Source organism: Lissotriton vulgaris, chromosome 7, assembly GCF_964263255.1.
Source record: "Lissotriton vulgaris chromosome 7, aLisVul1.2, whole genome shotgun sequence".
Lineage (NCBI taxonomy): Eukaryota > Metazoa > Chordata > Amphibia > Caudata > Salamandridae > Lissotriton > Lissotriton vulgaris.
In genome coordinates this window covers 1668351010-1668375566 of record NC_141695.1, presented here as the reverse complement: position 1 = coordinate 1668375566, position 24557 = coordinate 1668351010, and the positions used below count along the sequence as shown (strand labels likewise).

The window sequence follows — 24557 nt, the reverse complement described above, 5'->3', positions numbered from 1 at the left end:
GTACATATTCTAAAATGGGGCATTCCTGAGGCCAATGAGGGGACACTAAGAGCTGCAGGGGCAGGATCCCTACCACTGTCACGGCTTCTGGTAGGACTGTGCTTCAAGTCCTATCAAGATGCAGGGAGAGGGCTTGGGTGGGTCTTCCTCTGAAACCTGGCCCTGCTGCTCTGTCTGGCTCCTCATTAAGAACCATGCCTTGCTGGTTCCTAAGTCCAGCACCAGATTCCTCTGCTGCTGCCATGGAGCCTTCGAGTTGCCAGCAAAGGAAGAAAGGTAAATAAATAAATACAACATCTGTGTTGTTTTTCTGTGTATGTGTGAGTGAAAGTGTGTTTGTGAGTGATTGAAAGAGAATGAGATTGAATGAGAGGGTGTGTTGGTTTAATAGGATTGTAATTGTCAACGAGAATGAAAGAGTGAGAATCAATGAGTGAGAGTGAGTATAAATTAGGGAAAGTGAGGGAGTGTGTAAAGCAGTGTGGGTGAGTTAGAGTGAGTGAGTGATAGGGATACTATTAGAGCGAGCGGGAGGGAGTCAGGGGTGTCTCTATCAATGGTACAACAGGTGCAGTTGCACCAGGGCACAGAGGCCCTGGTGCAAATACACCTCTGGAGTATTCAAGCAAAACACCTGCACTGCAGGAGTTCAAATCGCAGCCCCTGTATACCAGTAGGTGTGTGAGTGAGGGTCAGTGATTGTGAAAGTGTGAGTGTGTGCAATTGTCTTTGAGAGTGAGAAACAGTGAGTGCAAGTGCATGGGTACATTTGTGGGTGAGGGAACCTAAAGCAAATTTTGAAAACAATGAGGGGAAACAGTGGCTAGTATTACACCCCACCACGTTCAGGGATCACCAGCTGCCACTGGATTTGTGGAGGGTAAACTAATTCTATAGGTTCATGAAAGACCGCAGGCTTGACTGGGTTAGCATGTCCCACAGCCACAAGATAACAATCTGGTCCCTCCCTGAGAAAACCTTGAGAGAAATCACCTTTGATAAGCAAATTCCCACCCACAAAACGGTCATTCTGGTCAGCCTATCTCCCATCCAATAGCATGCAACAAAACTATCCACGTCAATGACAAGCTTCGTGGCACGGAAATGCCCACTGGGCATTTGCTTTCCTATTTATAGTGTAAAGGAGAAGTATGACCCCTGATCTCTCTCTGTCTGGCAGCTGGATCACAGTGGAGGGCCAATGAGCCAATCATGTATTACCAGGAAATGTGAGGCATGGTAATTCAAGACAATATCACTTATTCCGAGCCTTCCATTGCAGGGAGCTCTGGCCGTGTCACACGTTCACTTGAAACCTCAAAATAGGGAGTTGAGGAGTTGAAAGAGGGAGCATGGGTACAGCTGGTTTTGAAGGATATAATACAGCTTTGGTAGAGATACCAGCTTGTCTATAATAACTAGGGGTGGGCGGAATTTGTGTAGTCGCGCTATGCAAAGCTCCGCGAAACGGTAAAAAATCTCCATGAGCAGTTAAAGTTCTGTGAACACGCGGAATTGCTTGTTCTGCCCGTTCGCAATGCTTTTTTCCTGTTCGCGAACGCAGTTTGCGTGCTCGGGGAGAAATATCTCGCGGACATGCATTTTGAAAGCGTAAACAAGCAAAAAATTCTGCGAAGCCGCGGATCGCGTAACTTTTGACAATTCCGCGTTCTCTATGGTACACGAAATTACCCAAATCTCGCGAATTCCGCGAGCGGAACAGAATTTACCACACAGGCCTAATAATAACAACGTTCCCCGTTACGTTTAGGGGAAGCGAAGACCAGCACTTCAGGCCCTACCACAGTGAATCGAGGAAGCGGGTGATATTCCCTGTCCAGCTCCTCAAGACTGAGACGGTAACATGCACTCCTAGATATGTAAAGCCATTTAATTTCAACTTGGGTTTCTGGCTTGAAAGCTCTTCCTCCATTGCAAAGAAAAAAGATTTGCCTTGGTTGACTTGTACGTCTGAAGTCCTTCCGAAGAGGTCCAGTTGCACCATTTATCAATGGGTTAATCATAAAAGCAAACTGTCTGCACTGAATGAGACTCCTTCAACACCATAGATCCACCAGAACCCACCAACAATCCTATCTGCTTTAATGGCATAGGCCCGCGGCGAAATGGCCAAGGCAAAAAATAAAAGCAAGGGAGCAGACCCTTGCCTTGAGCCCTATTCTATAGAGAACGAAGAGAGTAAAACCCCGTTGATGTGAATTTTGGTGGTGGGCTTTGTATAGAATATGTGGATTCATTATAAAAAAATCCTGGTCCAAAGTCTAGCATCACAAGAATGGCAAACAAATAATTCCAGTCAATGGAATCAAAAGCTTTTTCAAAATCAACCATCAGTAATGATAGCGGGTCCTGCAGGCGGGGGCGAGACCACAGGCGATGTTAAGGTACTGAATATCAAGCTAGGTGGATGGCTTCACATAAAACTATGTAGGTCAGCATGAACCAATGATTGAATACAAGGGAATAATCTGTTTATAAGGAATTTTGTGAGGACTTTGATTTCAATATTAATCAACAATACTGATCCGTAAGATTCGCTGAACCTTGCCAGGTATGAGCAGGACCATAAAAACCTCTTCCCTCAGATCTGGTGGTAGTGTCTGGTCCTCGGTGGCCCACTCCAACAAGTTACCCAAATGCGAAGACACCTTGAAGGACAAGCACTTCAAACAATTCTTCCACGAGACAGACCAGCTCCAGCATTTTCCCACAGATAGTTGGGAATTCTCATCTCCCACTTCCTTCCCTGAGATCAGCTGTTCAAGTCTTTCTAACTCTTCTGTTGATAATTATAGTAAAGGCATACTATGCGGGAAATTATTAAAATTTGTGCTGTGGGCCTTAGACGCTGGAGTTGGTCACAGTAGTTTGCAAATCTCTACGCTATTTTGAGGCGCCCATAATGGGGGCTTCCGTTTCAGAGCATATCTCACAGAGATGTCAGGAAACATCTTTCTGTAGCAAAACCTGAAGAGTAGTTTAAAGGTCCTATTGTGCTACTGGCACTTGTATACCCAGACGCCCCGCAGTGAAACAGGTTGAATTGTAGGTCCTCCATTGTGTTTCTAATGCATTCATCTACGGGCGCAACCTTGGCTGAGCAGAGCTAGGCAACAGCTATACCACTAACCATTGGTCACAGGGCTGGCACCTAGGCCATGCTGCCGTGTGATAATACCAGGTGGTCTCATCAGAATGACAATGGCCTATTTCTGGAAACGTGGAGCATTCCCACAAGCCGACGCTCTGGGGATATGAGCAACCACAGCTTCCTTAACTTCTTTCCCCATGTAATTTTCTCTCCAGCTCTTGACTCTACAAATACAAGTATCGATTAGAGACAACGAGCAACATTGCTTCGCTGTCCCTGCAGTCATCCTGGGCAGAATTCTGATAACACATGAGAACTGGAACAAGGAGTAGACTTTCACCTAGCTATAAACAGAAGCAATGCTAACAATCATTTGTCACTGGTAGCGGAGCCATCCCTTGCTTGGCTGCCAGATCCTTCACTCAGTGTAAACAACAGAGCTATCTCACCCTTGGCAGAGCAATCCCAAATTCCGTCTACTGATCCCTTCCTTGGCAGAGCAATTCCTAATTCTGTTTACTAATCATTCCCTTAGCAGAGCAATCCCTACTTAAGTTTATGACCCCTTGCCAGTGCAGGCAGCAGAGATAATTCTTTGTTGTCGGACAACAGTTAGGTGGCTTGCTCTGCTGATTCATCCCTCAATAGGTGGCAACTGTCTGTCTGACTATATGTCTATTTGTAAACCTCTGTCTACCTCTAGTAATATATTATTTGGAGACCTGGGACAGAGGACGCGAAGGACAAGAACTCTCCAGGGACAGTAGGGGACAGGATAATTTGGAAGAAGAGAGTCTGAGAGAGGAGTACTCTGCAGTGGAAGGGAAAACAAGAGACCAAGACATAAGAATAGGGAGATATTCACACCGAGCAACGTTAACACATCGCAGAGACTCTGTATGGAGAACAATCAAAAGAGTGCAAAAAAGGGACAGATCTAATTCAACTACAGGAAGATGTGGAAACAAGAAACCAGGGTAACATGTTTCCCATAGAGCCTAGATCAGGAACCTTACACCCCAGATGAAGAAGAGAGGAGCCAGAAACACTACACTAAGAATTCAAGTTACAGGCAACAATCTACGTCATTTGGAAGGGTACATGGTCGATTGCCATAGGTGGCCAGGGTTACAGAAGGATTGCAAAGTCAGCACCTTTCTGCGAAGACCCCGGCAAGGATAACCCAAGACATACCTCTCTCTCATTCTCACACTTACATGAAGGGTCACAGATCCTCCACTTCAAACAAAACACCCCTTTAAGGTCAACCCTTCTCTAATAACAATACCAAACTCACTTGCATGGGTTATGCAAAGGCCCAACTCCCATAGATATCCTAACAAAGTACCAAGAGGTCCAAGAATTGGTGAATGTTGCTCTATAAAAAGCTGCATGGCATAACGTAAAGGTATGAAAAAGAAACAATGACAAAGCTATTCATTTTTCATTCTGTATCGTCAAAAGGAAGAGGTACTATACTGAGAGCAGCAATGCAGTGGCGTCACTAGGGAGGTGCTGGAGGTGCGGACCGCACCGGGTGTCACCCCATCTGGGGTGACACCAATATGGTTAGTTACGCGCTGGCTGGCCTGGCTCGCTCTCGCTCAGCACTGCACAGTGGAGTGGAGTGGAGTGCAGCCTGAGCCTCGGCTCATCCTCGACCTCACCTGCTGCCAGTGCTGCTTTTTTTATTTATACTATAGTGCGGTGCGTGCAAGCTCCAACTAGCGCACACCACCACCATGGTACGCAGTTGCACAGCGCACCTGCTGCTTACAAATTAAAATTCTGCTGTGTCTGATACAACTGCCATCAGTGCAGTGAGTGAGTGTGTGCACTGCAGCCGCCACGTTGCCATGCACGCACGCACCGATGCATGTGATGATGGTGCTGGTGCGATGCGGATGCGCAGCTTACCCCCCAGTTTGTGGGTCCCAGGGCCGTCAATCTTTAGCGCTACCAATGACGGCCCTGGGACAGCCCCCGCGCGCTCCTCTGCTCTGACGCATCGCGGCGGTCACGCGTCAGGGAGAAGAGGAGACGAGACGGCAGCGCAGGGGAGTGCTGAGTCACGAGTGCTATAATAAATAATTAATTAGATGTCATCGTCTCCCTCTCCCCTTCAAATTTAGGACTGACTAACTTCTTGGGTCCGGACTCCGGAGGCAGGCAGTCGGTGAGAGAGAAATATTATCAGGTATATAATGATTATGAATGAACTAAGTTAGAAATTAATATGGCAGTGCAGTGGCACTAATGCAAAAGAAAAAACTTCAACGGTCATCTGTGTGTCCGATGGATTTTTTTTACAGCCTGGTCTCTGTGGTGCGCATCGGGCGCACAAACGAAAACACGCACCTCTCGAGTCTGGTGCACCTAATGCTTTCTTCCTTAATCCTTGGACAGTCACGATAGGCCTGGGGAGTGGGGACTGCGGTAATGGTTAAATAGAATGCCCTGTCCGGCCCGCCCTTCCAGCCTCCCAGGCTAGTCCTGACCCAGGCGTTCATGTGCTTGCAGTTGCACACGGCCGACGCCGGCCATAGCAACCAACCAAGTTCAGCGTGATTTTGTGCTGATGCTTCACCAATGAAACCCATGACACATAGCTCACTATTTCTCTCACTTGGCACTACACCTGTAACTATAGTGGTGTCACATAATTACAGTCCAATTACCAGGGCACGTGTTGCGCTCTTTCTTATTACACAAATTTCACTATACTGATCCACTAATCCTTTTTGGGATCCGAAATAGCGTGCTACGCGTTGAAAAGCGCTCTGTCACCTCATCAGGGTTCGTAAGCGCAATATAAATGCAATTACAGTACAATACAATAGAGATAGACTCAGTCTTAGTACAAATGCTTCAGCACACCTTTCTTGTGAGATCACATACCTTACAATACCTTGCAGCGCCTCCCTTGACTATGCAGATGGGACACTCTATAAAACTTCAAAGCCAGCAGTCAATTGCAGTGTATTAAAAAGTACAAAAGGTTTCCTAACATATATGCCTTCTGCCTCTCAATCAGAGGGTTGAGTCAAGTTCAAAGTTTCTTTCAACCTTTGCAAGGGTTTGTGGAAAACGTTGTGAAGCTGGCTAGCTTTTCCAATTCACGTTTGCAGACAAATTGCAACTTTTTGGACAATTTATTTGCATTTGTGTCAGACTAAAACAATGGTTGTGCTTAAGATATACTTTGCAAGACACTCGTAGAGGGTCGTGTAGACCTGAGAAAGGTTTACAGGCCACTGGTGCGGTACAAAACTCAACTCATCCTGACATATTTTGGTTACTTGCATCTCTGGCTCGACATGTAGGATTAAGTTGCACCAGTGATATAACTAACGCTCTTTCACCACTATGCCATGGTCAAATGCTCAACAATTCTTTTTTGTAAGTCGTGAAGGGGTGACACCATGAATTACCTGCACCGGGTGACACCAACCCTAGTGACGCCACTGCAGCAATGAAGTGTTTCTTCTCTCTGTTCCTCAAACATGTGCCGTGGACATAGCAAACAGTGTAGGGTGGTCCCTTTATTGTCATCCCCCCTCCCCACCTGGGTCCGGTAGCAGCCGCCATTGGGTGTAGGTTACAAACATATATATATATATCCTTTCTGAAACATTCTTTTTATTGAATCATTGCTTCTTGCACCTTTCAATATATCTGAGGCTCCCTGTTTTACTGATTTTTACAGATAAATACAGACAGAAAACCATTTATTTTCTTGTCTGCATTTGTGTTTAAATGTGGATAAAAACGGAAATTGGGTGCTATTTGAGGGATTCACTTTCCCATGACTGCCAGTGTAGATTGATAGGTAAGGGGGTTAAAAAAGAAAGGAATTTTAGTAAATAGGCTTAAACAGAAGTAGATCTGCACAAGGCTGATACTGAAATGTGCATAATTTCATTATGGGTTTATGGGTTACGGAGCAACGTGCTACTCGCCAAGAAAGTGCTTCAACACCCTATTAGGGGTAACAAGCGCTATATAAATGCAAACCTTTTTTTCCCTCTTCTATCCATTCGCTATCCTTCTCAATCCAAAACACTGACTAATATCCACCACTCAAATTAATTTCATATTTCACTATACTAATTCACCACTTATCCTTTATGGGTTCCGGAGTAGCGTGCTACTTGCCAAAAAAAGCGCGTTAACACCCCATCAGGGGTAACAAGCGCTATATAAATGCAAACCTTTTTCCCTCTTCTATCCCTCGACTATCCTTTTGAATCGAAATAACTGACTAACCTATCCACCACTCAAATTACCTATATATTTCACTAAACTAACTCAACACTAATCCTTCATGGGTTCCGGAGTAGCGTGCTACTCGCCGAAAAAGCACTTTGATGCCTCGTCAGTGGTAGTAAGCGCTATATAAATGCAATTACAATACAATACAATACTACTGGAGCAATGGACATGCCCTGGTGTCCCGAGAGCCTTCCAGGTACTGGGCAGTTTTTCTAACCATTTCAGGTTGTGCTTGTTCCCAGTCCACAACATGATGTGCCCCCTTCATGTCCCACGCCCAGTGCTTAATGTGTTAAAATAAATGTGCAGCAGCCTACCACCGGATCTGCCAAATGCCAGGGCTGCTGAATACCAAGGCGTTCTAGTCTTGATTCCACCTCATACCATTTTCTTCTGCGATCCTCCACTTTCTCCCTCTATTTCACTCTTGCAGGTTCTTTTTCATCCCTGAGGTCGCCCTTTGCCATATTTTTCTATCTTTCTATTTCTCCTCTCTCTTTTTTTCGTCTTACTCTATCTTGCTCTGGGTCAAAGTCTGACGAAGTCTGAAGTCCTGGTCCTCAAAGATAAGTGTTGGTGCCTACCACCTGCACACATTAAGCATTTAGGGGGTCATTATGATTGCGGTTTTTCCGCATCCTCGGGGCCGGCGGAAGCCACCGCCGGCCCCGAGGATGCGGAAAAACCGCAGCGGACTGACCAAAGACCCACCGCCACATTAGGATGGCTGGTGGGTCCTGGTTTCCGTTAGTTGGCAGGAAAGCTGGGTTGGATGAGGTGCTCTGCATATGCCAACCTCCAGACCAATGGGCACTGGCAGGTGGCCTGGCCTCTGGAGCATTTGGTTTGTCTTAGAAGTGATGGTAATCAGGATGCCAGCTCTCGGCCACCTTTCCAGCGCTTTGTGACTTCTATACACAGGACCCACTATTTAAAACACCACTGCCAAACCTTTCCTCCAGTTCATGCCAAAGCATGCAGTAAGTGTTTTTTATCAAGACGCCCTCCCTCCAAAAGTCAAAAATTATTTTAAAACCCATATTTTGAAGCTGTGAAATGTCGTGTATTAAATGAGAGCATAGAATCTACAAAAGACACATCAATATGAAAAAGCCATAGAATCAACACAAATAAGGCGTACAAAAACACCACAACATATGAACTGGATCTACTTGGCACAGAAGGTTATTCTAACAACGAAGCCTTTGCTTTATAATAAAACTTAGCTTTTTATTTGTGCACATTAATGTTTTGCTGCAGATCACTGAGTTCGTTTGGGTGGTAGCCTGCTTTAGTAAACGCAACACTGCATTATATATACTCTGCAAGGTTTGTGAAGTTACTATTTTGTTTCTCTTGGTCTTTTCATGCAGTAATAAATGTATCACCACTAAGATTTGGAGAGGTGTATTTTACAAAGTTCCCTACAAAGAATGTGTTTGCCCGCCACTGCAGGTTGGAGGCACCGCTTCCATCACACAATATGAGTTGTTATTTGAGAAGTGTACTTTTAATTACACAGAGACATTTGTTATTAACCGTGTGGCTCTTTAGGTGCTTTCCTTATAGTTGATCATTAACAGATTAGTTATACTGTACCAATACTTTTGGCAACCAACCCAGGGCTCTTTTGAAAAGATTGCATAACATTTCTGCTTTGATTCCGAAATGTAATCGCTTGTAATCTGGAATGTGCTTGTCTGAGGCCTGGCCATTCCCAGCCATTAATCTGAAGGTTTGTCACAACTGAGGGCCCTGCAAATCTGCGGCTGCAACTAACAAAACTGCAAAGTTGACTGAATTTAGCATTTATATTATAGATATACAGATTTGCTTTACTGAGCAGATTGTGTGTAATTATACAGAAGATAATCAAATAGCAAATACAGTGAAATAAATTAATGTTCCAAATTTTGAAAAATTAAAGGTCATACAACCAATAGCCATTGGAATCTCAGCCATGTTGGTTAGAAAGCACCCAGAACGAAAGCAGGAGATGCTCATCAGGTACAGTGCACTGCACAAAGTGTGGATACAAAATGGCACCCAAACCTAATAATATCTGAAAATCCCCCCTTAACTTGTAGGCCTGTTCCCAAAGAATAGTTAAATCTATGCACATACAACTTGCAAGGATTTCTACGCTTCTGACCGATTAACAAATTACAAACCTGATTTACAAAGAGCTCAAGTATACAATTTGTATGACTTTCCAGGAGTACATCTATGTCAATCCACTCTACGACTGTAGGTTTTCAGCACCGTGGACATGGTGCAGGTATAGGGTTAGTATGTTCGCAAACAGTATTAAGTTATATTCATTGCTTTTCCATTCATTTGATGGTAGCTTTCCCAAGTATTGGCTTCTCTTCCCTCCAAAAATGTATGCCAGTTTTTAAGCACATTCACACAAACCTTCTGGCATCTTTTAAGTTACACCCGAGTGGCCCAGAAGTACATATTGTACTATTCAGGTGAAGCTTTACCAAAACCTCCCATACCAACTGTGAACAAGCACTGGCAAATTCGAGATGTCTCACCATTGGGACCTACTGGCTTTGCCTTCTTTTTGATGTGCAGTATGGACAAAAGTTAAAAAATAAATAAATAAAAAGGAATGATGACATCGTCGGCCACATCATTTTGTGGGTGTGAGCATGCTTCGCTAGAAACGCACGCCAAGGAAATGACATGAATATTATAAACAGTTGGTTCATTTGGGTGCAACGTATTTCTTTTGCTATCTCATAAACATATGTAGCATTCAAACATCTCTTTACTTAAAAGTGTTTCCAGCAAAAAATGTTTTAAGAAACAGAATCCAAACCAGATCAGTATTCCTATAACGTTTTATAAATTGTAATCATTCATAAACACTGAAAATGTCTATCTTTTACAAAAAGGCTGAAAATTGAACAATAAGTGCAATTTGTGACTTTTAGTGCTCTGTGCTCTCGGCGCAAGTGTAACTAACAAAATATACAAACATTATTTACAAGGGGGACACAGGAAGGATTTATCGTGGCCTATACTATTTCTACTATCCAACTGTACACTGCAATTGTCAGTATTAAATACAGGATTTTCATATAATAGGTCCACTATATTGTTCGTCGACGTTTCGACACTCTGGAAGCGCACTTGGGGCGTCTAGGCGGGTCTTCCTCAGGACTGTGTGGGGCGGGGAGCACAGCCTAAGTGATTAAAGGAAGATGGCTTTAAGAATGGATTCTAATATTGGATACAGGCCACAAATTGCCTATGATCATTAAAAGACTCACCTTCTCTTAAACCCAGCAGTGGTGGTGAGAAAACTGTATAAATCAGTTCTGTTGGAAAAAGAAGCCTAATTAGTGCTTCATCAAGAATTTAAGGGCAAGTGTTGATGCTAAGGTTCCTTTCACAATGCTTACCTGTCGGTGCAACAGCAACTTGTGCCCCCGATGGTGGTCCTGCTTATTGATTCGCAGAAATTAATGAAAGCCAGTACTAGTTCCTGGCTGAAAAGGAAGAGGTCACGTGTTTAATAATAGAATACCTACCTTTTAAAATCGTCTAGTAACGATATCAATAACCGGATCCCTAGGCTCATCTTAATGGCGGTGTAATGAATCAACCAAACGATGCTCCGCAGGGATGCTCTGAACAAATAGTACTTGAGGGTTCACAGATTTCAAACACAATCTGTGCTGTTTCCCACTGTAAGGGTCAAGAGTCACATGTGTGTTAAAGGGTTATTCTATGAGGGCTGCTTGTTAATTTACAAATTTTAAAACCAGATTAAAAACGGACTTGTGTCCCAGATATGTAAGGGATACCCGGGATTTCTGGGTTCACCTTTGCCGACTGCCGAGTATTCAACAACGGATGCAAGGACCGGAGGAGAAATGTCTTCTTGATCGGCGTTGCTCCAGCATAGTTTTGCTCGCGACGACCGCAACACCGCTGATATTAGACAGCTGTAACAGGCGTGAAGACGTCGACGGCAAGAAGCGTCAGGTACCGAGCGTGACGCCGGTTGCTAGGCAACCATGAATGCTGGAACGCCCTGATAAACGCAGAAGCTTTGCAGACAACCAATCACACATGGATGTCTGTATGCGTCAGACGTTGTTGAGCATACTTCAATGGTGTCATTTGTTATTATCACGAAACCGACATACTCAACTTAAATTGTGGTGAATATAACTAGTGAATTGTATATGATGGACACAAGTGAATTCAGGAAAATAGTTCGAGATAAAAGCCATAATTACAAGATAGAGCTTAGTTAAACATCAAATAACCCACAATTTTTGGTTACATCATTGTTATGCGCAGTTTACTACGTTGTTTTGAAGTATTCTATCAAGTGGAGACAGGTGTATATTCGTATTTTAAATTAATCATGATCTCATTACTACAACTCCATAAGGTATATATATATCAAGGTATACCACCTATCGATCTTGCTAGTCTGTCTGATCTCTAGTAACAAAATATACGCGGGGATTCAGAGAGGACATTGTAAGACCACTTACAAACCTACAGTTGCCCCATTTGCCTGTTTGTTTCTTCAATTTCGTTCAGCCCATTCTTCAATGAATTTAAAGAGTGAATCCAACGACACTCTTTATATTTCAGGGAGTGTGAAGTGGAACCCCCTCTAGGATTAGTGTGTATTCTTTCTAGCACCCGCCACTTTATGTCTTGCGGGGTATGTTTTTGATTAAAGAAATGTTCCACAAGGGGTGCTCCTGGTGTATTGCATTTCACCCTACTCATGTTCTGTAGAATGCACGTTTCAATTTTCTGTGTGGTTTGGCCCACATATATTTTGGCACAAGGGCAAATAATTGCATAGATAAGATTAGTACTATTGCAATTACTAAAGTCATGGAGTTTGTAGGTCCTATTTTCATGTGTAAAAGTGTCACCTTCCTGGCAGAAGTCACAGGCCTTGCATGATCCACATTTATAGTGGCCAGTAATAGGTGGAAGGTTCAGCATGCTCCTAATGTCTGGTGGCTTTTGGGGTTCCAAATAGGCCTGTACCACTTCATCCCTCACATTCTTTCCCCTCTTGAATGCAAAGATAGGCTTCTCTGTAGTTTTTAGTTCGCCTGCAACCAAATTCCAATATTTTGATACAATTTTCTTCACATCATTGCTTTTGGTGTTAAAAGTAGTTACACACACAATGTTATTGGAGGAAATGACATGGGCATCAAATAGTAAAGCTGACAAAAGGAGGCACGTTGGCTTGTAGTGGAGGCCGTCCTAGTGACTTAGTGCAAAACAAACACAGGGAGTAAGTTCAGATGATTTTTAACAGGAGTGCTTATCAGCTGAGTGTGTTGCTGGCAAGAGGCTGAGTGCAGCAGCATAGCATTCTTCAAGGAGAAGCCCCTCTGTCGCTAATGTAAATATTCCACCTTTTTAGGTTTCGCTGGGGAACGGAGCCTTTAGGCTCCGCCTCCAGAGAAATCTCTTGATTACAGTAAGGACTCTGGAATACGCCCCCCTGTCCCATTGGCTAGCTCCATAAATGGAGGCTAGCCATTGGAACAGAGAGGCGTCCGTCATGGCCGGAGGAGACTCGGGGGCGTTCCCGAGATTCTTTGGCTTTTGGCGACGTCACGCGACGTCAGCCAAAAGCCGGGAACGCCCCCGAATCTGGTCCGGCCGGGCCGTGCTTGCTGCTGTCCTGGGCATCGTGAGTGTTTTTCCCCGGCACGTTTCCCGCCTCCCTCCCGCTGTTCGTGTTCTCTCCCGCCCCCCTCCCCCCTCACGCCCCCTGTGTCCTCTCCCGCCCCCTCCCGCCGTCCGTGTCCTCTCCCACCCCCCCCCCCCATCCTCGTAGGTGCTTGTCTTAAAGAAGCCGCACTGCACCCCATCGGATAAGAAAAACATGTGAGCCGCACTTTTTCGCGCACGCGTGCGCATCACTAACTCTATTGCACAATGGCTTCATTACTTCACTGCGCGGCGGACTCCAACGTTCCGTGTTTGTTTACCATTGGCAATAGCGCTACCCTATCAGCGCATGTCTTACTAAGATCACGTTCTTCGGCACCGTCACTGGTTCTTTTCTATGTGGTTTTCACTATTACCTTTTCAGGGTGACATTATCATCACTATGCAGCGAACGTCTATGCATCGTTATTTTCAGTTTTCACTGTTCTACAATGGCTTCATGACTTCACGACGCGGCGGACTACAACATTCCGTGTTTGTTTACCATTGACAATAGCACTAACCTATCAGCGCACGTCTTACTCAGCTCACGTATGTCCTTAGCCCCCCCCCCCCTGTCCTCGTAGGTGCTTGTTTTGACTCTCCTCTTCTCCCGCCCCCCGTCCGTGTCCTCTTCCGCCCCCCCCCCCTGTCCTCGTAGGTGCTTGTTTTGATTCTCCTCTTCTCCCGCCCCCCGTCCGTGTCCACTCCCGCCCCCTCTGGCCGTCCGTGTCCTCTTCCGCCCCCCCCCCCCTGTCCTCGTAGGTGCTTGTTTTGACTCTCCTCTTCTCCCGCCCCCCGTCCGTGTCCACTCCCGCCCCCTCTGGCCGTCCGTGTCCTCTTCCGCCCCCCCCTCCCCTCCCCCTGTCCTCGTAGGTGCTTGCTTTGACTCTCCTCTTCTCCCGCCCCCCCCCTGTCCACTCCCGCCCCCTCTGGCCGTCCGTGTCCTCTTCCGCCCCCCCCCCTCCCCTCCCCCTGTCCTCGTAGGTGCTTGTTTTGACTCTCCTCTTCTCCCGCCCCCCGTCCGTGTCCACTCCCGCCCCCTCTGGCCGTCCGTGTCCTCTTCCGCACCCCCCCCCCTGTCCTCGTAGGTGCTTGTTTTGACTCTCCTCTTCTCCCGCCCCCAGTCCGTGTCCACTCCCGCCCCCTCTGGCCGTCCGTGTCCTGTTCCGCCCCGCCCCCCTGTCCTCGTAGGTGCTTGAAGCAGGGGGGAGACCTGTTTGTCACCCAGCCCGCGAGCCCCCTACCCTCCCTCCCCGGACGTAAAAGCAGGGTTGATATCCGGACACCACGGGGAGGCCGGGCGGGCTCATCTGCCCGGAACCCCCAGGGTACAGTCTCCAAAAGAGGGCCGCGCCCCCCTACAACGGGGCCTTGGGCAAGAAATAGAATAGATCTTGGGATCTGACCGCGTAGAGGGTCCCGGCAAAAGGAGTAGCACAAGCCACCGGTGTCAGCGTTTCCAACCAGTTACCTGTCTGTTTCCACCACTCCGTAGGAACATGGCGAGCGCCTCTTACCATATCTCCAACCTGCTGGAGAAAATGACATCCAGCGACAAGGACTTCAGGTGAGTGTTGCGCCTCTTCTGTTTACTTGTCACTTGTATGGGCTGTAAAACACTATGACGAGAAACTCCCTCACACTACCCGCCAGCTTCTCAAACTCAAGGGCTGGCACTCCTGATTAAATCTACCTCTTCGTATCTACAAGTGCCATAGAGTACTCCCTATTATTGTAGCCCTACAAATCCATTGCCCTGGCCTCACTCCATCTCACTACATTGCGCCGTGTTATGAGAAGTCAAGAGATAATTGGTACCTTGGACAATGACCCAGTCTCCCTATTTTCAAGTCGCGTACTCCGAAGCACACCGCATCGTGTCTATCCCATACTATGGCAGATCCCACTAGAAACATAGTTCCTGAAACCTGCCACATTCGGGCATTGAACTTTCCTTTTATCTCCTAAACCAGAACCCCGCCCCACCTCCTGTTGGGGTTGATATATCATGGGATGGTTCAACCCCACTTAGCCGGCGCTCTTCTCCCCCTTCTATAAGGCAGCTTATATGAATTGCAAAAATACCCCGCTTATCTGTCCATCCCTGACACCTCCGCCCATAACCACTTTGTACCCTAAATCATCACAAAAACGGTATTGTCGTCCTCTGTTTGCACCTGTAAGCACGAGAAATTTGCATCACAGTAGCCAATGCTATCCGGTCCCATGTATACAACTACTTTACAGAAGTGATGTACACTTAAAATCCTGGTCATGTAGATCGTCGCAACCCCTCCTTCCATCGACTTAATGTCTCTTGTCAAAGACATACCTCCAGCTCCACAGGCAGGTCCCATGGTGAGGGTGTGGCCTGCTTAGCTTCGAATCATGCCATAAGGGAAATTGTGACAAAGACGGTGCTCTGCCTGCCTCCACTTTAACAATTTTTTTCGTCGACGAGTGCAGCTCATGAGGCATGCATCTACTTTTTTTTTTTTTTTAAACTCGCCTATTTTCATAGTGAGTTGTTGTAACTTCATTCATTTCATTGAGTGTTACTTCAGTATTACTGGTAAAAGTCATCATCACGTCGATTATGTCAGGTTAAAGTAGATTAGCCTTGCCTTTTTATGCAATATTGGGCGCAAACTCTTAGTTAGCTTTTTTTATATCTACTATTTTTGGCAGCCTTGTCATTTGGAATAGAAATGCTTTGCAGGTGCGCATTAGCAGTATAGAGTAACTTGGATTTCTAAGGGCATTCAATGCAAATCATATCGTGAGATTGCAATGTCCGTCTGTCTGTGTGCCTGCGGTGATCGGCTGTCTGCCTGCCTGCAGTGTCCGTGGTCCGTCTGTATGTCTGTGTGTGTGCGTGCAGTGTCCGAGGTCCGTCTGTCTGTGTGCCTGCAGTCTCTGTCTGTCTGTGTGCCTGCAGTGTCTAACGTCCGTCTTTCTGTGTGTGTGCTGCAATGCCAGCCTGTCTGTTCGTTCCCCCAGCAAAAAAAAAGTGAGCACCTACTGTCAAGGCAACCACAGTGTCATGGAGCAGCCCCTCTCCTATCTGTTCCTTCCTTCAACAAATCTCGCACCGGGTGAAACGCCGAAGATGCGCCACTCCGTGCCAGCAGGAATAAGAAACAACCCTTGTGTCTAGGTTTACAATGTCAACCGGCCAGGATACGGTGCCTGTCTGTGTGCCTGTAGTGTCCATCTGTCTGTGTGCCTGTAGTGTCCGTCTGTCTGTGTGCCTGTAGTGTCCGTCTGTCTGTGTGCCTGTAGTGTCCGTCTGTCTGTGTGCCTGTAGTGTCCGTCTGTCTGTGTGCCTGTAGTGTCTGTCTGTCTGTGTGCCTGTAGTGTCCCGCTGTCTCTGCGCCTGCAGTGTCCATCTGTCTGATTGCAATGTTCGTCTATCTGTGTGCCTGCGGTGATCGGCTGTCTGCCTGCCTGCAGTGTCCGTGGTCCGTCTGTCTGTGTGTGTGCCTGCAGTGTCCGTCTGTCTGTGTGCGTGCAATGTCAGCCTGTCTGTGTGTCTGCAGTGTCCGAGGTCCGTCTGTCTGTCTGTGTGCCTCCAGTGTCCGTCTATCTGTGTGCCTGCAGTCTCTGTCGGTCTGTGTGCCTGCAGTGTCTAAGGTCCGTCTTTCTGTGTGCGTGCTGCAATGTCAGCCTGTCTGTTCGTTCCCCCAGCAAAAAAAAGTGAGCAACCACTGTCAAGGAAACCACAGTGTCATGGAGCAGCCCCTCTCCTATCTGTTCCTTCCTTCAACAAATCTCGCACAGGGTGAAACGCCGAAGATGCACCACTCCGTGCCAGCAGGAATAAGAGGACTTTGCAAACAGCAAAAAAAAATGGAGCACATTAAAACTTGGCTGCGCAGCCATGTAAGAGGCAGGGCATGTCTGCGCTTGTGCAAAGTAGTATATTATAACCAGCCACGTAAGAGGGCCGATCTGCGCTTGCTCAGAGTCCCCATCTCCAGATCTCACACGCGTCACCCAGCATCACAGGCACTGGTCACGCTCGAACCCACGCCATCTTAAACCTTTGCACCTAGGATCTCCGTGCAAACCAGAGCGCTCCACAGCCCGGGGATGAAGTGCTGTGTAAATGTCACAGTGCAGTACATGGTATAGGCCAATTCTACTACAGTACCTGCTTCAGTGCACACTTGCACTGAGAGCAACTGCTGTGCTGTGAGAGCTGTGTGGGCTGTGAGAGCTGTGTGGGCTGTGAGAGCTGTGTGGGCTGTGAGGGCTGTGTGGGCTGTGAGGGCTGTGAGAGCTGTGTGGGCTGTGAGAGCTGTGTGGGCTGTGAGAGCTGTGTGGGCTGTGAGAGCTGTGAGAGCTGTGAGAGCTGTGTGGGCTGTGAGAGCTGTGTGGGCTGTGAGAGCTGTGTGGGCTGTGTGGGCTGTGAGAGCTGTGTGGGCTGTGTGGGCTGTGAGGGCTGTGTGGGCTGTGAGGGCTGTGTGGGCTGTGTGGGCTGTGAGGGCTGTGAGGGCTGTGAGAGCTGTGAGGGCTGTGAGGGCTGTGTGGGCTGAGAGAGCTGAGAGCTGTGTGGGCTGAGAGAGCTGAGAGCTGTGTTGGGCTGAGAGCTGTGTGGGCTGTGAGGGCTGTGTGGGCTGTGTGGGCTGTGTGGGCTGTGTGGGCTGTGAGGGCTGTGTGGGCTGTGTGGGCTGAGAGAGCTGAGAGCTGTGTGGGCTGAGAGAGCTGAGAGCTGTGTTGGGCTGAGAGCTGTGTGGGCTGTGTTGGGCTGAGAGCTGTGTGGGCTGTGTTGGGCTGAGAGCTGTGTGGGCTGTGTTGGGCTGAGAGCTGTGTGGGCTGTGTCGGCTGAGAGCTGTGTGGGCTGAGAGAGCTGTGTGGGCTGTGAGCTGTTGGCAATATAAATAACAATGCCATTTATTTATAAGTAAAAAAAAAAAAGTCATGAGCAATGCCAATAACTCTAACTTTTCCAAAGGCGAAACCATTGCATTGTAAATGCTTGTTTAATAAAGCCTGCACTGAATAATGAGGGAGGCGGGGTGCCATCTGCCTACACATGGAGCCCAGGCGTGGGTAGCTAAGAAGGAGGGTTCTGTCCACTGCATCTTAAGGGCATCCTTAGCAAGACCTGAGTAAGAACTTAGGGTAAAAAGGGGCAAGAGCTTAACTGCAATGTTTAAATATGTTTAGACATATTCAAACATTGCCAAGTCAGCAAAATAATTGCGAAAAAATTGAGCGGGCCCAAGGATTTTATTTTTTACATGGGGGTGCAGCATTAAGAAGTTTGAAGACCACTGCGACTAGTCCTTGAGGTTAAGGCGGTATCCTTAATTTAAGTTGCAATTTGCCCTCAGTGCTGAAGCCTTAGAGTAAAGGCTGTGCCCCAGTTACTCTGGTGGACAATATTACCAGTACATGTCAGGGTTACACCAGGTCATCGGATGCGCTGGCCCCTTATAGGTAACTATGGGGAACAACTAATTGGGTGATGTCGCACTTTGACACCTGTCCCCATTGCATAGCACGGAGGAAATTTGTGCTGAACTGAGACTCTTTCGCTCCCCAGTAAACTACAAGGTTCTTTACTAAGATGGAATCCTTGTGCAGGGTTTTTGGCAGCAAGTACTAGGAATTAAGCAGGTGGATACTTAGGTTGAAATGCCCAATGTTAAAGCCACAGTCAAGGACCACTGATTCAGGCCTTCAGACCGATTACAGTACAGTTGTTACATTGTGTGCTTTTTGCCATTCACCCTAGTCCAATTCACTGAGACTTTGTTAGTTTGTAGATATTGTAGTAAATTTCTAATTGACCTAAGCACAGACCTATAGGATAACATCTAGTAAATGGGACAACTTTATAGAAAATCTAGTAAGACTGTAAATGCTATACTTTGGTGGATATATCTCTGCCACAGAAGCTGCTTGCAAACTTCTGCTTTACCGATGTTTAGCATAATTCTAACCACTTTTTTTTACTTACCACCCAAGTCCTATTCTTCTTTGAACATATACCCTTTTGCTGCTCATGTAAAGCGCTCTGATACCTTCGGATCGAGTTAGCGCTAAATAAAACTCCCCCTCCCCACCGCCCCACAAAAAGTGCAGGAGTATCCTATCCTGACGATTTTGTCAGTCGACAGCAGTCTGGGTAGTCATGTGTAAAAATCCATCAACGTCGTGCAGTCCTCTAGCCCCGTACAATAAGCAGCAATCTGTAGCTAGAGAGCCCCTCCACCCAGCATATGTGGGCTTCCCTCTGGCACTGGGCAGCCCTTGGCATACTTAGGCAGCATAAATAGTATGGGGAGCAGCCAGCTGGCACATTGTAGAAGCCCAACTGGCATCAATGAAAAGTGCAGCTGACAATAATGTGAAGAAAACCCGTGGCATTCATGATAAGTACCACCTGAAAGGCATAGCATCATTAAGCTGCCCCTGACATGACTGAGCATCAGTGCTAGCATGGCAGAGGGACAATATTGAAATAGTTGAGCAGTACACTGGCACATTTGAGCAGCCCAGCAGAAATAGGATGCGGCAAACTGGAATACTTAAGCTGTTCACTGGCAAAATCGAGGTGCTCATGAAATTATCGAAACTGCTGTGTAGTATATGCACAACACCCAGAAAAGTTAGGGCAGCAGATTGCAAATGGTGCCAGATATGTCTGATGGTATTTTATTTGCTGGCAGAGGTAGGTTAGTTCGTTTTTATTTGTCATGGCAACTGTGATTGACATAGTATTTACAATTGTTTTTATTTCCATTGACACAGGATTGAATAATGGTCAAATTTTTCTGCTGGGGTGCACTGTGTCAGGCGGGCAGTACTTGTTCTGTGACACAAACATTTCTCTGCTGTGCCGTGACACCAACGTTTCTCTGCTGTGCCTCATGTGTCCACCTGACACACAATTTTCTGTAGAGCCACACAAATATATTTGCTGCAGGAGAATTGTGCTCCTCTCTACTGTGGCAGACCTTAAAGTACTGGAACATTTCAAGAGTTTCAATTTAGACATAAGTTTTAACCAATGTTTTTGGAACATATGTTCTTTCAAATGCACAGGTTAACAGGCTAATTTAACTTTTTTAAACTGTTCATGGATATATCTCAAATGTTCCCCTGAAAAGATCGGGCTCCTTCGCTAAGCGTGCTTGCTCATTGAGGAGAAGTTGTGGCCTAATGGCGAGAGATGCTGCCTTTGAAACTGGGGAACCAGGTTTGAGTCCCTGCATCAGCTCAACCTCCTGTGGTACTGCATAAATAACTTATTTATTTATTTTATTTATTTATTTAGTGTTTTATAGAGCGCGAACGTGACCCGTTAGGGTATCAGTGGCGCTTTACAGAGCTAAGCAGGATGTTTACAAAAATTCAGAACAGACGAAATCATGTGAATGTAAATCTCCAAATAATCTGACCTTGTGCAATGTAATATGGTGCTCACATAAAGGCGCTCTGATGCCTTTGGGCCAAACTAGCACTATATAAAACGTTAAAAAAATGCTGTCGCTGCTGGACACCGATAAGAGCATTTCCCAGGGATTTTGGTTACCTTTTCACCTCTGCTACTGTGAAAATCAATACTAAAGCTACAATCAGAGTATTGTTATCAATTCTGGAGGCCTGTAATCCTGGTGGATAAAAATAGACTAGTGACAGTCCAGAAACTGAAGCCCATAATGCGTAATAGGTTAAAAAAATACCTCATCCCGTCCCTCCACCACTTCCTCCTGTGAATTACAGACTTACATGTGCTGTGATCAGTTTTTTGGTGTTCTGTTGGGTAGTTTCTGGAAATTCTTCCCCAAAACAAAGTTGTATCTGGTATTTGGGTGCAGGCTTGCCATTCTTCATGAAATCTCGAAGCTCTGAAAGCAATCAGTACCAGTGAGACATCACTTCTCTAACCTTAGACAGGATTTATATCACATCAAGAGAGATCATCCACCATAAACAATCCAAAGAGGAGTCAGATGCTATACACCAAGAACAAGCATTCATTCACAGAGATGACAGTGCTCGAGAAAGGACTTTTTATAGATAGTATGCTGCAGACTACACACTGCTGCCCCTGAAATAATCCACCATCAGCCACCAGCTCTTCAGACTTACAGGTTCCAGGTAAACCTCTCAGATAGCCCTTGCTATCAACCGACCATACACCCTCCTATAAAGGGTTCTGTGTCTCGCCAGCCTATTCGAATGCCTTGACTTACCTTTCAGGAACTGCATTGTGTCTAGCAGTTTGTACGTCTTCTCCCTCTCCAATTTGTTAGGCTGGTCCTTGCTGGGAGCCATCGGGCCGCTCCAGTAGACACGCCCCTGGCACTGACGCTTTGCAAAGACACCTTCTCCGGCCACCCAAAGCAATACCCCTCGATCCAGGTGTGAAAGCAGGCGTTCGAGGACCACGATGAAATCAGGAAACCCACAGACACTCATGGCCCGAGGTGAAGGGAAAGGAAGCTGTTCAATGCAGGAAGGGCCATATAAGTGCTCATCATCTGCAGGTGTGAGTTGGTGTGTGATTCTGCAGCCTTCCACAGTGCGGGTCGTAAACTCCTTCACTAGGACATCCCGATAGTATAGGCGGATGTGGAGCCAGAAATCTGTAGGTGCAAGGAGAAAATAGGTCAGAGAAAGGCGGGACAAGATGAAGTCACAAGCAGATTATGAGAAAATAGTGTCAATCCAAAATAATCCTATTGTTCACAGGTGTTATGAAGCCATGTTTAGGGAACAAGTGGTTTTTGGTATGCAGGGCTTCGCCATGCTCAACCCTTCCTTCCTCTTAACTGTGTGCAGTACCCTGCTGCTATGTTTGTGCTATACAAATCTTAATAAATATTGTGATGGAGGCTGCTCTCTTGGAACGGGTGCCTTTATCACAACAGTTGTATTCCTCAGGGAACAAGAGAACAAGGTCTGTTGTAAACGGCATTGAAAAACACAGATACACATATTAAGACAAAGGGCCTTATTATGACTTTGGCAGTCTTGGAGCGGTGCCGCCACGTCGCTGCCCCATTCCAAGACTGCCAAAGCCATAAGAAAGCGCCCAACGGATTACATTATTTTGTCACTGGCAGGCGGTTCTTTGGCAGTCCCACTGTGGTGCCTACGAAAAAGGAGCCGCAACTGGAGCGTCAGACAGCTCCTGCATGACATGGATTGTGAAAGTCAAGCCCTGCAGGAACTGGGGGGTGCATGCATACAGGGGGGCACACCATGTGCTCCCCTGCATGCATCTCTGGCACAGAGGCAACAGGGGACGAGGTAGAGCCCCCTTGTTTCTTCACCTCCACAAATGTTATGGTGGGATCACCACCATGAAAACTAAACTATGGCAGGGAGGAAACTCCTAATATGTTTGGCGGTGCTGCAGAGGCACCACCAGCAGATTAGGAGCCTCCGACTGCTGCAAGACTGCCAGGGATTGCGGATCCCTGGCGGCAGCAGCTGTCCCATGGTGGTCAAATCACAATACTTGTAATAGTACGGTCGGACCACCAGTGCCATCGTGGTTTTGTTGGTCCATCGGACCGCCAAACTCATAATAAGGCCCTATAACTTCCATCAAATGGGTAGGTTCTGGTAGAAACCTCTCTCCATGCACATCGCAACATGTTACAATGAAATGCCAATCTGGGGGACACAAGTGACTATGGCATAGCACATGCACCCTTAGGCAGGAGACTGAGATACTGGCATGGGGCCTATGCCATTGCTTGTCTTGAAAGGAGCCCCCACCCCCCAAAAAAGTAAATCTGGTATATTTTTATGAAAATCTCTGTTCGGAACACGAAAAAAGCTGTGACAGAAGCCTCACGAAGCCTCAAGAAGAAAACGTGAAGATGCTGGTCACCTCTCTTCCAGTGCCCCTTTTAGCCCTTTTTAGGTCTTGCGCCTCATGTAGGGAGTTTGATAACAGAGTTAGGAATCGCACACGCTCGTGTGTGTGCTTTTCCTTTTGGGCCACACTATTGGCCTTTGCATGCGTCCTTTTATCAAAGACAGCACGTAATTGGCCAAAGGCAGGCGCATTGCTCCGCCCATGGCCTATTGGTGTCAGTTACACGCACCGCTGCCATGTGGTTTCAATTATCGTGGCCAGACACGGGCGAGATAATTGAAACCACATGTCTCGCTGTGGTGCGCACGCACCACTCGCGGGCTTCTTTTTTTTGATCCATTTCACAGGGAAGCAACTAAATAAAAGAAGGAAAGAGAGGTGGGCTGCTCGTGCGCACCACTCGTTTCCCGTTTCCTTCGGCTTTTGCTAGGTTTATTTTTTTGTATCATTATGGCATGGACCCTAATGCTACCTTGTTAAACACCTGTGGCATATACGCTACCATATTAGTGCAAAAGGGGAAATGATTTGCCCAGAATCACACAAATTGTTGAAGTGGGAAGCCGCGACCAAAGCCCACGTTTCACGTATGGTGCATGGGGGCCGCGCTCTCCGTCGCGGGCTGAGCAGCGCCGCCTCCTCTGGACAAGCGCGGTGCCTGGATGCTACTCTCTCTGCCTCGGACGAGCGAGCGGCTGCGTTAGCAACGCTATTGTTTAACCAAACAGGCTGAGCTCAAACAAGCGCCTTCAAAGAGCCCCGCCTCTCCCTTTCTTCTTCCAAATTTGAATCATTATGGGGATGCAGCGCCTTTGCCTGAAATGTTGAAGACAAAACCTGTTGTTTTCAAACTGGCCAAATCCTGCGCACGAGGGCGCTGGGCTTCTTTTGCGCGAAACTATTTTTGACCAGTTACTGAGCTCAGTGGGTTAAAGAGCAAGAGCTCTGCAATTCGTAACTCTGCAGGTCACAGTTTCGAATCTCAGGAATGTAGTCTTTCATCCTTAAGAGATTCATTACAAGCATTGAAAATGCAACAGGTCTCGTCTTTTGTTAAGTCAAAGCCATTTGCTTTGCTAATGGTATTGTATAGCAAAGCAAATGGCTTTAACTTAACAAAAGGCGAGACCTATTGCATTTTTAATGCTTGTTAGTCTTCTGCAACACTTTTTTTTTGTTTTTTTATAAGCGATTCAGTATTATTCCTGGACATGCAATGAGCTTTTTTACTTTTAACGCCAGCGCAGTGTGGGAAAAAGGATCATAGTAATGCCAAGAGGTAAAGAAACAAACAAGCAACTAAGGAAAGTTGAGTGTTGTAAGAGAAACCACAATACATCGGATGATTTGGCTGGCTGCTGAAAAAACCGATATTCACTGGTTTAATGATACATCGGTAATTGATAAAAAAATAACTATATATACTTTGCTATATAATACCATTAGCAAAGCAAATGGCTTTAACTTAACCAAAGGCCAGACCTGTTGCATTTTCAATGCTTGTTATTGTTAGACACGGGTAGATTGAGTGATTTGCCCAGAATCACAGTATGTTGAGCGTTCCTGCCGAGACTGGGACCCGGTTCCCCAGATTTGAGGTCAAGCGCC

At 46.5% G+C, this 24557-nt stretch overlaps 1 protein-coding gene across 3 annotated transcripts in view; it reads right to left on the bottom strand.

Annotated features, from left to right (window-relative positions):
• The window catches only part of LOC147706254 (interferon regulatory factor 4-like), a 139511-nt gene that overhangs the window by 9890 nt on the left and 105064 nt on the right, over positions 1-24557 (bottom strand). For all 3 annotated transcript variants that reach the window (XM_086932686.1, XM_086932684.1, XM_086932685.1), the window contains 2 exons: positions 21313-21705; positions 20846-20964 (listed from right to left, as the gene is read on the bottom strand). In XM_086932686.1, coding sequence (XP_086788812.1) covers positions 20846-20964; positions 21313-21705 — 512 coding nt within the window. The remainder of the gene's footprint in view (positions 1-20845; positions 20965-21312; positions 21706-24557) is intronic.